The following is a 14,397-nucleotide window of genomic DNA, read 5'->3' as shown; positions in this document are numbered from 1 at the left end:
GCAGATATCTGGCAGGGAGCTATCACACCGGGGGATGTTCGGTGGTGTGGCACCCCCGTCGTCCACAGTCGAGTTCGAGGCGAAGAGTTTGACCAGAAGGTCAGCCTTCTCTTTCGCGCTGTGGGCCAGATTGTCATCGGACTTGCGCAGTGGTGGGAGACAAGACCTGCAGAAGTTTCCTTCTGCAGCTTTGGCGAGCGACCAAAAAGCACGGCTCCCGGAGGGATAGCTCTTCAATCGCTCGCCAACTCTAGCGACGTGCTCCGACTTCGCCTTGGCAATTACCTTCTTGTAGGACCTGGAAGCGGCGTTATATTTCCGCCTTTCCCCTGAGATGTTAGGATCCCGACGTCTCCTGGCATTATCCCATGCCACGTATGCGGACCGCTTGAGGCGTGCAGCATCCCTGCTGGCATTGTTATACCAGGGTCTGCTGCGACCCCCAACGGGCACTTCAGAGGAGGGAATAAACAATTCCATCCCCTGGAGCACCACGTCTTTAAGACGGTCCGCACAGACGTCAGGATCAGCAGAGAAAAAGCAGAACCGCCCCCATGGGTAGGATGCGTAAAATTCACGCAATCCATCCCAATCTGCTGACATATACCGCCAAACTCTTCGATACCCGGTCGTCGTTCGACGATCAGGACGAGAGAGTGGTACGGCAGCTCACAGCCCGCCTGGTGTTACGTGGACATCTATAACGTAAATGCCGCCAACCACCTAGAGATATGAGTTCTAATGTCTCAGTATAGTTACAACGTCTGCCACACCCTTCAAACAGAAACGCATTACTGCTTCAGAAGCAGAAATATGCAGGGCGGTGGTATCTAATATATTGCAAACCAGATGGCCGCAGAAGTCGTGGCAGGCCTAAACACTAATGGTTATATGGCGCAGAGCACGACCTCAAAGTTATCGGTGTCAAGAACTGGTAGAAGGAAGCCCAGAACAGAGTAGTCTGGAGAGACATACTGGACCAGGCCCTCTCTGGGCTGTAAGGCCTATGATGATGGTGGTGGTATCTACCCGTGCGGACTCACAAGACGTCCTACCACCAGTAATAAAATTTAAAGCACCCTGTAGTCATTCAAGTTCGTATGGCTTCAGATAAAACGTCACTGTTGAGGTTTCAATAAAAAGAGACCATATTAGACAATTATATTAAAGGAAAAATAAAAAAAAAGAACCATAACAGACATTTTCAAACAAGTGACCATAGACTTTTTTTGGTACAATTTTTCCTTATTAGGAAAGGCAAGGGGATCTAAGCCCATACAGCCTTGTCTGTTCTATGACCATAGATTAACATAAATCAGTATTATAAAATTACCATAGATTACAACAGTCACAGCACATGGTATTGATTGAGAGAATCACATTTTGTTTTCAGGTACTTTCGCCAACCACAATAGCAACGGGACGATATTACTGCGGCCGACGAAGCACCGGGCTGGTGCCAAGAAGAGAAACGTCCTCAAGAACGCGTGTAGAATATTGTAGTGCTTACTGAGGTAGTTCGAACGTTCCTTTTGTTTGACCGGTGCAGATACAGGGAGTGGCGATGGTAAAATTTAATTTCTTAATTATAGAGGAGAGAGTGGGAGAAAATTATCAAAATAAATATTCTGTAGGTAGGTACCACCCTACTTGGGCCTTCCGGTTTGAAGGGTGGGTCAGCCGTTGTACGTTGAGACTACGGCCTCATGTCTCAAGGCAGAGGGCTTTCACGTTGTGAGGTCTATTAACCTGTGTATTGCATAAAAAATTTAAAAACAGTAAACATTGCTAAGAAATGTATTTCTTTGTAATGGAATTTCATGACGTGTATATAGTTAATACATATTTTGCACGTTATTTATTAACGTTACATATCGCGACTTAAGAATTGAAGTGTCTCAATTCAAAATTCTTGTTATTTTGGTAAACATAAAAAATGTAATTGAAGAATTGTAGTTTTTCACGGTTTCAGATTTTAATACTTTCAACCTTATTGCGCATACCTTAAAGTTTAAAGTATGCGCTTAATTTAAAAGAGACGGCCAGTGTCAGTGCTCTGTTCTTTTCTAAACTAAAATATAAATTTAATTTTTAATTTTAAAAATTTCGTTTTGTAATCTTATAGAATACACAGCAACACATTTGTAAGTCGTTCAAACTTATATTCTTAAAAAATTTTAGTTAGGCCACTTCAATTCTAAAGGTGACATGTATGAGTATCTAACAGAATGTTTTAAAGTAATTAAAAATACAAGACGACGGATTGATTTAAAATTTTGCAAACGAGAAAATACAATAATTTAATTACTTTTTTTTTTTAATACTCTGACCAAGATTACCAGAAATTATCATTTGAATCCTTAATTCGGTTTGCTTTTGGAGCGTGTTTTTTAAGTCTTTAAACTACTTTTAATGTTGTTTTGGTTTGAGAGACGACTTGCGTGGTTCGACTTTTCATTTGGCATTGTATTTTATTATAAAATTTGTAATTGTAAAATTAAAAACATCCGATGAATATATAACAAATAAATATATATTCTTAGTTTATTACTTTTAAAAAAAAAATACGAATTTAAATCCGTGTGTCACAATGTTAAAATTTAAGTGTTTTATTATAAGCTTTGTGTTTTAGATGTTTTCGTACTCTGTATAAATCATAGATAATAGTCGTAAGTTTTTTGTAAATGTTAGCACAGATTCGTTTGGTAATATTATAGGATACCTTTGAATAAAAACAGCTCGGGATTTTTTATCTATTTATCTGGCGAACAATCAGTGTGCTTATTACGAGGTTTTTTTCACCTTATCCATAGCGTCAAAGTTAATTCAAATTTATATACAGTTGGATCAGCGCCCCTGGCGGCAAACGTAGGCAAACTTTCCAACTTCATACAAATTTGAGTTAACTTTTACGCTATCGAGAACGTTAAAAAACTCGCACTAAGCCATAGACGAGACTGGAGGTAAAGTGAAAGCGTTCACTCCGAAGAAATCAATAAATTGGCAGAAGAATATATCCTCTTATTGCTTAATAATATTCAGCGCCAAACATCAAATTGATTTGATTTAGTAATCGATTCATAAGCTTTTGATAATATAGGTTTTAAAAAAAAAAGCCACGAACGAGTATTTCATCAACCGTTTACAATATAACCGTTAATATTGTTTGTAGAAAAATGTTTAGAAATTTGATCTATTATAATTGCTATCACAAGCCGGAAACAATGAAATACTATTGTTGTCGGTAAGGACGGTTTGATAGTACTCATGTGGTGAGTATTGGCGAAGTGGAGCTGTGCACAATAGGCCACAAATCACCACCCTGCCTATTTCTGCCGTGAAGCAGTAATGCGTTTCGGTTTGAACGACGGGGCAGCCGTTGTACTGTTAAAAGTGAGACTTCAGAACTCATGTCTCAAGGTGAGTGTCGGCATTTACGTTATAGATGTCTATGGGTTCCGGTAACCACTTAACATCAGGTGGGCCGTGACTCGTCCACCAATCTAAGCAAAACAAAGTATATTAACTGCGTTATAGAATATGGGCTTTGTGGTAGTACATATGTCGTAAAAGTCGACCAATCTACAGGGTGTTGTATCAACGTGACGGTGACGGTTGTTCCCATAGCGTAACATGACGTCATTGATTATGGCGCTAAAAGGGTTTTCCTACCCCCACTCAACCGACCACAAAACAAAAAATCAATGCTCAACAAACACTAGTGTGCTTAGTGAGAGTTTTTTAACGATCTCGAAAGCGTAAAAGTTAGAAAGTTTGTCAGCGTTTGCCGCTAGGGGCGCTGTTCCAACTACATACAAATTTGAGTTAACTTTTACGTTATCGAGAACGTTAAAAAGCTCGCACTGACCACACTGATGAATACGCGTAATTATTTTAGCTGATCACTACGTATACTTGTAAATATTGAAGTGTAATTTTGTACAATTTTAAATAAATTATTATTAAAAGTATTGTTTTCTTTTGCACGAAATCCCTTCGGTGGATAAACAATGAGTCATCATCCTACCTATCGAGAATTTGATGATCCATCATACAAGTACTCTGTCTTCAGAAATGTTTTTAAAGTTTATCCGGCTATCTGCAATACACGTAATATTATTAATACACATACTTAATATTATTTAAGAATTGAATTGAGATGAAAATGATGAGAGATCAGAATTGTGGTGGGGGTTTACCGGCACTCACAAAAGTGTAAGAAAAATATCTCGAGCCGGAGGGGCTAAGCAAGTTGTCCTTCTGTGTGTGTGTGTGGGGGGGGGGGGGGGGGTGTACGTGTACGTGCGTGCGTGCGTGCCTGGGGGATAGTATCAATGAACTCTACTCAGTGTGATGATAAAGGAAATGGAGGGAGGTCATCTAGAAGAATTACTTAGTACACTAAATCTATACATATAAATAAAATTGGAGTGTCTGTTTGTAATATTGAAATAACCGCTTTTTACCACATGCATATGAATATATATACGGTACATAGACCAAAATAGCATTTTTTACAATTTTTGTCTGTCTGTCCGTCGGCCTGTCTGTTTGGAACGGCTGGACCGATTTTGACGGAACGTTCACTGATAAGTAGCTGATGATATAAGAAGTAACTTAGGCTTTACTTTTTAGACTAGCTTCACCCCGAGGCCTCACCCGCAGTACGACGGGACATAACATTGCGGGACTCAACTATCAATAATAAAATTTAATATTTCCGAAGCGAATCGAGGCAGGTCTTTAGTAATAAATAAAACCACTAAACTTTAGTTATAATTTTTCACGATTTAATTTTCCAAATATATAAAAGCAGCCTTAACTCACGACTGCGGCTCATAACCTTCGTACGTGGTAATATCACACACCTTATGAAAACCATTCAACAAATCAAACTGACGTGATCATTAACTTCTGAACCGGTCATGTTCGCGACTCTTACCTCCTTTACAGATCTGTTTAATACAATAATGACGACTGGCAACACAGCTATCAGCTTAGTAACACCATTGGACAGTTGCTTGCACGTATGGAGGGTAGAGGCTAGGATAATATCGGAGACAAATTCGCATTAACATTACAACCCAATACCCATCAAAATTGCACCATAGAAGCAAGTAGTATAATCTGAATAGCAGTTGTAAATGGAGCGCAGTGTGAGAAGCAAAATTGAATAAATTTTAACATACTATTTTGGAACCATCTTTGAAATTACACCTCTTGCTACATTGGCGCCATTATTTCGTACATAGAGTGTGCTCCTTACCTCTACCCTACTAGCACGTGTACACCGTTAGAATTCGATTCCTTGGGGTAATCATTGGGGTATTGAAAAAAAAAATTTTGAAAAAAAAAAAACTACTATTGCCGTAAACCAATTAAAATTGTTTCCTTCATTATGTTGTTTATATGTGCATCTACTTTTAAATTACTACAAATTTCTATGAGATTAATTAAAGCACGTCAAATAAAAATCAATAAATGATTTTGAAATACAATTTATCAAATACACGTCAGTTCAATGAATTAACCCACCATCATTGTTTACCGCAGAGCTTGCGTATTGTGCTAATTAATATAAGTACTAACTTAACATAGTAACTTTGATAATGGTTGAACTCAAGAAGATAATTTTCCTTAAAGGTCGTGAGATCATTTATTTTAATAGCTTTTAGTTAAACACTGAATTTAAAAACACTTTGCAGATGACAATACTAATTTTAGTTCTAGGTTTTTTTTTTTAATTTGGTGGTCAACCCATAGATCACGAATATAAAACAGTTATTTTGATCACATTGACTCTAAGGCCTTTAATATTAAATTATCTTCTTCAATCAAATCCTACAATAATGTGTTTAAAACATTTAACATGCCACTATGTTTTCATAAATAACTCGGAAATGCCAATATTTAAAGCAAACGTATTCTATGCGATAAAGTTTACGATAACACACTGCCGTTTATTTGTTGTATTAAATTTAAATATCTTTGTCGTCACGAATCATAAATTCTAAATACAGATTCACGTCGTGTTGAATACGTCTATAAGTTAACTGTTTCTAAAATTTAATATAAGCGATCTATACACGAATGGCGAAGCCGGTGGAAGTTTCACGATTACAAACAAAACAAACTGCATCCACAATCACTATAATTAATAAAATATACATGATAAATCCAACACCGAACAAATGCGATCTGCCAAGCGTAGATTTAAAAATGTTTTTTTTTTATTTTTTTATTTCAAAACACTCTCTATACATTTCTTCTTGTACGTTCTCTGTTATAAAACAAAGCGTGTAACGGTTTCAAAATATCTTGGCCCAGTATTGTATTCCTTTGTCGAAAAAAAAAAACAGCATCGTATACTGACAGACCATTGCCTCTCACGGAGAATAAAAAAATACGTCTACAGACTATACATGAGAAAGACAAAAAAAATAATCAAAAATCCGAAAACACTCCATTCAAATTCAGAACACGAATGCTAAAGCCGCTTCCGACGACAGAACAACGTCTCGGCGCCTCGCAAAGCGCCCCATTAAAACGCCAACTTGTCGCCGAGCATGTCCGCCACTCACGAGCACGTGGTCACGTTTAACTTCGCGATGTAGTCCAGCAGGCCTTGGAGTCGTTTCTTGACGCGCTTCTGATCGTCGAGGGTGCAGCCCAGGATGGCCGTCTCAAAGTTCTTGTCGGTGCCCGCGTTGGGGTCCGGCTGAGACGTGCACGCGTTCATATAGGTCTGGCAACGGGAATGCGCACTCACTGCGTCGTTGTGCACGGACATCACCAGCTGATCGATGTACATGTTCACCTGTAATAATAAAAATCGAAATGAAATAATAATTACAAAGTATGTATATCTAATATTTAAATTTATTTTGTTGTGCACCCTGCTGATATATAGGGCCCTCATAAGTTGTCTCCACTTGATCCTGTCTTGCACTTGCTTCTTGACATCACTCCAGGTCACGTCGGTAGTCCTCATCTCGCTTTCCACGATTTCATTAATTTTATTACTTACTCATAATTAATTATTTATTATGTTTCACTTACTTAATTATACTTACAAAAGAAAAATCTTAAGCACCCTTAATGTATGTAGAATTTTATAATTAATGCAATGCATCCTATTTTTTACTTACTTACTGCAATGCACTTAATTATGCAATATTAGTACGATAATAATAAATATTTGTATTTCAAAAGTCCATTAGAAATTAGAAATTGTCACTAGAATCATTACTTGTTATTGTATTATTGTAACGGAACACCGTTGACTATTAAATAAGTATTTTAACTATACATCAGCTGTAGTAAATTCAACGCCCACCAGAGATCAGATTACAGTAGTAAAATAGTTTACAACAACAGTGCCTAAAGACTTAGAGACAACACTTGATCTCTCCCTAAAATCTACTTTACATGTGATGTATAGTAAATAAACCAACCTGATACAGAGCTTCCTCCTGCTGATGGTCTCGGTCAGTGCGCACTGTCACCTCTACGGTCATAGCCCGGGACAGGATGCGGTCCGCGTATCGTGTGATATCGTCCTTATCACCTGAAAATGATTACAGCGCCTTCCCAATGTTACAAAACACTAGTATTATGGGGAAATCACATTTATTCACTCTCACTTCTTTAAACGAATTACTTTAGTCATTTTAATAGTGTTAATTAGTTGAATAAAAAAGTTTAAATCTAATGAAAACAATTTATTAATTGCACCGTTTTCACTAATTATATCACTAATAAAATTTACAAAAAATATGAGAACTTGCTTTATTTATTTTAGTTTTAGTGATGGAAACAGGTTCTGTTCAGAAATATTATTTCCAAAATATACTTGGGTCTGAGTTAATTAGTTTTGTCTGAATTTTAAATTTGTGTTTTTACAGTTTGAATCTAAAAAAAAAACTTACACTCCGATATATCCAATAGCAGTTCTGAATGTTTGATGCTGTCTAAAGTTGAAAGTAAGGAGTCCTTTTCTTCTTCAATCCTGACTGTGTCTTTTCGGAGCCTCTCCACTCGCATCTCGACTTGATCTAGTACTGCTATCAGTCTGAATAAAACATAAGATTGTAACTATTACTTTTTATTATTTAATTAACTGAACTACAAACTTAAACACGTATATGTTGAGTAAGGTGTCAGTTTAATGATGTGTCTATATTTTGTATACCTGCATTTGGTATTCTTTTTCATGAAAAGGTGAATAAGCACTATGTTAATATCACATAATGAATTAGTTTAAGCAAACAGGAAATTTTGTTAGATACATATCAAACTTTTATGATTTACAAGTGTTTTTCCAGATAAAAATTCCAGAGAAAATTGATGGCTTTGAATTGGATCTGACAACAAAAGAGACTTAAACCAACCCAGGAATTGTGTGGACTAAGACACTGAAATTAGATTAATTATGGGCTAATAACACACTACTTCTTCTTTGTATACACCTTATCCCAGTAGGTGGGGTCGGCACAGCAAATTTTTCTATTCCATTCTCCTCTATCAGCTGTCATCTCAACACTCACTCCTCTTTCTTTCATATCGTCATTCACACATTCCACCCAATTTTTTTGCCCCACCTGGTGTTAAGTGGTTTCTGGAGCCCATAGACATCTACAACGTAAATGCGCCACCCACCTTGAGATATAAATTCTAAGGTCTCAGTATAGTTACAATGGCTGCCCCACCCTTCAAACGGAAACGCATTACTGCTTCACAACAGAAATAGGCAGGGTGGTGGTACCTACCCGTGCGGACTCACAAGAGGTCCTACCCCCAGTAATGACGCAAATTATAATTTTGCGGGTTAGATTTTTATTACACGATGTTATTCCTTCACCATGGAAGTCAATCGTGAACATTTGTTAAGTACGTATTGAAAAATTGGTACCCGCCTGCAGGATTCGAACACTGATGTATCGCGAGATACGAATGCACCGAACGTCTTATCCTTTAGGCCACGACTTCATGTCTTCTTCGGTCAACCACTTCCCCTTTTGCCTTGCACTACCATTTTCATACATCTCAAAGTCACATGCATCTCCTCTCTATGCATCACATGTCCATACCACCCTAACTGTCCGCTCTTTAATTTATCAATCACTGGGGCTACATTCACACATGTCTTCATTTAGATATCTACCGCATGCACTCCTCTTTCATGTTTTATTATGGATAATGACAGACAATGACAATTACAGAAAATGAAGAGATAAACTGAATTAGAAAATCAAGGTGAAGAAGGTGAAATAAGAACACTATAGAAAAATACCCCAATATATGCAGATAGATATATTCGGCATTAACAAAAGGAAATATATATCGACGCTTGAAAGGCAAAAGTGACTAAGCGACAATAACTGCTTTGTACATAAATGAAAGGCAATAACCATTTTCGATGTGCAAAAAATATATATTTCTAGGTCTATTAAAATCATTTCAATCCTACTGCTACTAGCTAGATTCTACTACAGCTGGTTTCGTTAAAATAAATTTTGTTTTCAGGTATTTTAACTTTAAATTAGTCTACTGTAAAGTTCACGCATTGTCGCTTAGTCACGTTTGCCTTTCAAGCGTCGATATGCATATAAGCTCTTAACCGAATGTTGGTAATGTGTCTGGTGTGAATTAAAAAAAAAAAAAAGCAGTCCTATTTCTTAAATACATTTACTAACAACACACATACATGTGATTATGTAATAGAGAACTGTACAATTAATTGCTTACAAAGAACCAGGAAGGAGAATGTTGAATGATTTATTTCAATTAAAACAGTTCAAAGTATGAAGGTCACTTTTATGCATCCAAAGACATGTGAAAACAAAGGTATTGTTTCATTTATTTTATTTTCTGTATAGTTCAACCAAATCATAAACTATGACATTAGCAACACAATTAAAACGAAGAAACTGGCTGGTCACAATAAATCCAGCAAGCTTGTCTACATGACTTAAGACTATACAAAACTTTCAAACTAAAATATACTTATCAATTAAAATTTCAAACTCTTATGACAAAGTGACCACCTTCATTCAAATTAAAATGTCTATAGGTCCCGGTAACCACTTAACACCGGATGGGCCATGAGTTACTCATTCATTATCATAAGAGGGTCTAACTTTTTGAAACAGGAAGCCTGTAGACAATAATATATTCCCCTTATTTCTTCACTCAGTGAGATATAGAATAGTAACTGACCATATCGATGCAAGAAAGCAGAATTGTCGTAACTTGAAAAACCCGACCTTATACCGGAGCCATAAAACTATTTCAAAAATTCATAACTCATTTTATATATTTATAGAGATATAATGTTCAAAATTGGTATGAAATTGGATGAAATAAAGGTGAATGAAAAATTTTATTATAGGAAAACGAAACTACAGAAGCAGTATTTTTTTTATACAAGAAAATCCAGAATGCAAAAGCAAGTTACGACATTTCCACTTTCTACCGTCAATATCATTACTAGTTACCTGGAAAAGGCAATTTTTATTGATAATACTGCTAACCTTACGTTTTTTATTACAAGCTGAATATGTTGCAATGGTAGATATAGGTAAAGCTGTAGTAGTCCTGTGTGGGCTAACAATACACCAGTGAAATTTACACAGGGCACAGGAGAAGGATTGATTTATAAAGGTAAAATATCAAAATATATATTACAAATAAGTTATGGGAAGAACCGATTAGCAGAAAAAAGAACTTGGGCAGTCTACTGATATCTTGTAGTAATCACGTTGTAGGATCTGACTCTTCACCCAACACAACATAAACTAAATATTGCTGCTGCTAGTAACAATGATAATATATTACAAATATAAAAGTGAAATACTCTGATTAAGAAATTAATGAGACAAAAATGAGAACTTTAAAACCTCACACTTTTTGGTATTATAACATTCATTTATACTATTTTTATTTTCTAGCGTTTCGTATGAAAATAAATATATCGGAGATGTTGAAATCAATAATGTAACATACCTCATTAATGACTACAATTAATCATAACTTCTTTGTAGTTGTCACGAATGCGTACGTCGTCACGTAATTCCAATTAGATTACTATAATTATAAGCACGAAGCTCCAATCACCTTATACGGCTAACAATATGACTAACAAAATAGTAATCTTGGTAAAATAATAATTTATTATAGTTTCAACAAGGCTTGTGGCGTGGGCGACCGCAAAAGTTTCGGCCGATACCATTTTTGGCTTTCGAAAAGTTTGAGTACCTACAAGCACCTTTTATGAACGATTTTATTCGGTCGAAAAACCATACCTGTCTTTCGGCGCCTGCGTTCCTAGAACCGAGGATTCGTCGATGAGGGGTAGTCGTGAACCCTCTGGATACGCAATCTCTAATGCAAATTGATCCACCTCCATAGTTTGAGATGCACTTTCACTAAACCGTCAGTTTTTCTTTGAAAGGTATAAGCTAATCGATCAGCGCTGTTAACAAGCTCAAAACAAAGTCTTTACAATTTTCTTTGACGTCAATATTCAACTACCGCACTGCAAACTTCCAAAACAAAATCGAACTCGACTGACGTTTCTTGATTCTTGACGAATGTTTAACTAAGACTGGCAAACGGAACAAAGCCATACAACCTACGTGTTGAGGATTAAGGCAAAGCTGTCTGGGCAAAAAAATTATTCAATATTCCTGTCAAAAATGTGGAACCAATTCTATAAATAAATAAATACCCGACTGCACGCGACTCTGATAAAGCTGCTTTTAATTGAAGGATAATGGTAATTAAGCCTGGAAACTGCGTAAGGATATGATGTGAATGTGAATTTGATGGGAATGTGAGGCGAAAAGAAGTGTGATTTTTTTCTTTGTTAATTTAGTTTTTCGTCAGGTTTAAACGTGTAGTGATCATATATAATCTACTTAATATTTAAGAGCAGTTATGGTGGCATATTAGCCGTTTACTATCTGTGAAAATGTGGAAAAAATGGGATAAAAAATTCTGAAAATGGCTTCTTTAGTTCTTCCCAGAAATTTGAGATTAGCGCTCAGTAAATTTCTACCGTGTTGCTGGGAAACCATGAGTAATTGAGGAATAAATATATACGACAATGGCAACGTGATGCAAGAAGCCGATTGTCATGCTAAAACAACTAAGAGGATTCCAATCTACCTTACCTTATCTAGAATATGTGGTGTCTAAAAAGGCCACTACCACATCTCGGTAGAAAGACTTCAATCTATTTGGAGGAATTCGAAAAAGAAAATAAATAATGCCAGATCACATTGCCAAATGGAAGGATGAAGACAACGTAGGTACATCTTAAAGGCTTATAAAAAAACTGATTGAGACAAAATAAAATACACATTGTAGTTAAGCATGTTTCATTAAAAATACCCTATATGAAACGTCTTTAAGTATATAAAACATTACATTAGCTACACTATGCACTGTATTAGCTATGAACCTAGTGTTAAATGCTATTAGATTACTTTGTCCGAATAAAGAAAACGAGATAATTTAGGACAATTAAAAGAAATAGATTATGTGATAGTATTACAGAAACGAAGACATAGATAAATTAAATAATAACATTATTAAACATATTACGTTAGTTAGTAGTAAGTTAGAAGTCGTCGTGGCCTAAAGGATAAGACGTCTGGTGCATTCGTATCCGGTGCACCGGTGTTCGAATCCCGCACCACTACCAATTTTTTTAATGTACTTAACAAATGTTCACGATTGACTTCCACGGTGAAGGAATAACATCGTGTAATAAAAATCAAAAACGCAAAATTATAATTTGCGTAATTACTGGTGGTGGGACCTCTTGTCAGTCCGCGCGTGTATGTACCACCACCCTGTCTATTTCTGCCGTGAAGCAATAATGCGTTTCGGTTTGAAGGGTGGGACAGCCATTGTAACTATACTGAGACCTTAGAATTTATATGTCAATGTGGGTGGCGCATTTTACATTGTAGATGTCTATGGGCTCCAGTAACCACTTAGTACCAGATGGACTGTGAGCTCGTCCACCCATCTAAGCATTAAAAAAAAAAGTACCATTAGTACATTCGGTCCAGAGGTCTTTATTAGATATAGGGTCAGTGTGCTTATATATGTGGGAATGGGATCGTTTGTGTACGTTTACCGCTAGAGGCGCTGTTCCAACTGCATACAAAATTAGCTTAACTTTTACGTTATCGAGAACGTTAAGAAACTCGCACTAAGCACACTGGCCAGATTAGGCGGTGTGTCGACCTCTGTACGGAATGTAATCAAACTCCCATCGCGCAAGACATTGGCCATCAGAAATGGAGCTGGACAGGTACCGTAGGACTAATTTTACTACTAATACTTTATTTGGTTTTCGCGGTTGGTAGCCTTATTAAAAACATGGAGTCAAGCATGATCACCAAATCTATAAAGTATTCAAACCGTCGGTAATAATGTAATGGTAATAAAACGCGATATAAGGTATATTCTTAAAACCAAATACTTTTTTTTAATTCACACTATTATTAAGGAGGGTAGAGGTAAGGAGAACTGTCTCTGTAGGTGAAAAAGTGTCCGTTAAAATCAGGTGAATGAAGTTAGCCCCTCAAAAAAAATTTTTTTTTTTGTTTTCTACTTATTTTGTATTAATTCGTTTGTTCAACATTTGTTCTTGATTGTTCACTGTTAATAATTATTTGTTCTGCATTTATTTATTTTAAAAAAATATTTAAAAATATACCTACAAGTTAGCCCCTCTAATGCAATTTTTTATATTTTTTCATCCTTAATGACTCGTAAATATTCATTTTCGATTGTTCTTATATAAAACACGTTTGTTCTCTTTCGAAATTACTCGTTTTTTGTTTAATTAACTATTTGTATTAGTTGAATAAATATTATTTCATTTATTTATTTTTTAATTTTTTTAATTAAACTGTATACCAATTAATTGGTCCTTCAGGATTTATAATTGTTTTTTTTTTTCACGATTAAAACCACGTAGTAAGTTTAGGCATTATAGTTGACGCATGCGCAGTACACATATTTTGCATACATTTATTCAACTAATACAAATAGTTAATTAAACAAAAAACGAGTAATTTCGAAAGAGAACAAACGTGTTTTATATAAGAACAATCGAAAATGAATATTTACGAGTCATTAAGGATGAAAAAATATAAAAAACTGCATTAGAGGAGCTAACTTGTAGGTATATTTTTAAATATTTTTTTAAAATAAATAAATGCAGAACAAACAAGTATTAACAGTGAACAATCAAGAACAAATGATGAACAAACGAATTAATAGAACATAAGTAGAAAGTACGAAAAAAAAAATTTTTTGAGAGGCTAACTTCAGACACCTGTTAAAATCTGCTAAATTATAAGGATGGCGCTACAGTAG

At 35.8% G+C, this 14,397-nt stretch overlaps 2 protein-coding genes across 7 annotated transcripts in view; one reads left to right on the top strand and one right to left on the bottom strand.

The window, feature by feature from the left end:
• Positions 1 to 3,968, top strand: part of LOC110386546 (ras-related protein Rab-23) — a 75,467-nt gene extending 71,499 nt beyond the window's left edge. For all 5 annotated transcript variants that reach the window (XM_062673913.1, XM_062673917.1, XM_062673915.1 and 2 more), the window contains one exon: positions 1,394 to 3,968. In XM_062673913.1, the coding sequence (XP_062529897.1) occupies positions 1,394 to 1,503 (110 nt within the window). In that variant the 3' untranslated portion in view covers positions 1,504 to 3,968. The remainder of the gene's footprint in view (positions 1 to 1,393) is intronic.
• An 800-nt stretch (positions 3,969 to 4,768) lies between these two features.
• LOC101739594 (BAG family molecular chaperone regulator 2) lies at positions 4,769 to 11,614 on the bottom strand. 2 transcript variants are annotated; one of them, XM_038021492.2, is made up of 4 exons: positions 11,304 to 11,614; positions 7,929 to 8,071; positions 7,455 to 7,567; positions 4,769 to 6,817 (listed from the first exon to the last, which is right to left on the bottom strand). In XM_038021492.2, the coding sequence occupies exons 1-4, from the start codon at positions 11,405 to 11,407 to the stop codon at positions 6,578 to 6,580; spliced, it is 600 nt and encodes a 199-aa protein (XP_037877420.1). In that variant the 5' UTR covers positions 11,408 to 11,614; the 3' UTR covers positions 4,769 to 6,577. The 2 variants fall into 2 exon arrangements, with proteins under 2 accessions (XP_037877420.1, XP_037877421.1); XM_038021493.2 differs by having other exon boundaries at positions 11,005 to 11,305.
• Between the last annotated feature and the right edge of the window lie 2,783 nt (positions 11,615 to 14,397).

This window comes from Bombyx mori, chromosome 19 (genome assembly GCF_030269925.1).
Source record: "Bombyx mori chromosome 19, ASM3026992v2".
In the NCBI taxonomy this organism is placed as follows: Eukaryota; Metazoa; Arthropoda; class Insecta; order Lepidoptera; family Bombycidae; genus Bombyx; species Bombyx mori.
Note: the sequence above shows the minus strand (reverse complement) of the source record. Positions and strands in the feature narration are given on the sequence as shown.

Bases quoted from the DNA above. Each gene is read 5' to 3' on its own strand.
- LOC101739594 (XM_038021492.2), bottom strand. From the start codon at position 11,407: ATGGAGGTGGATCAATTTGCATTAGAGATTGCGTATCCAGAGGGTTCA. The intron at 8,072-11,303 runs GTATGGTTTTTC...TGTTTTATTCAG, and splicing joins ACGCAGGCGCCGAAAGACAG to ACTGATAGCAGTACTAGATC. The intron at 6,818-7,454 runs GTTGGTTTATTT...TTATTATTACAG, and splicing joins AGGAGGAAGCTCTGTATCAG to GTGAACATGTACATCGATCA.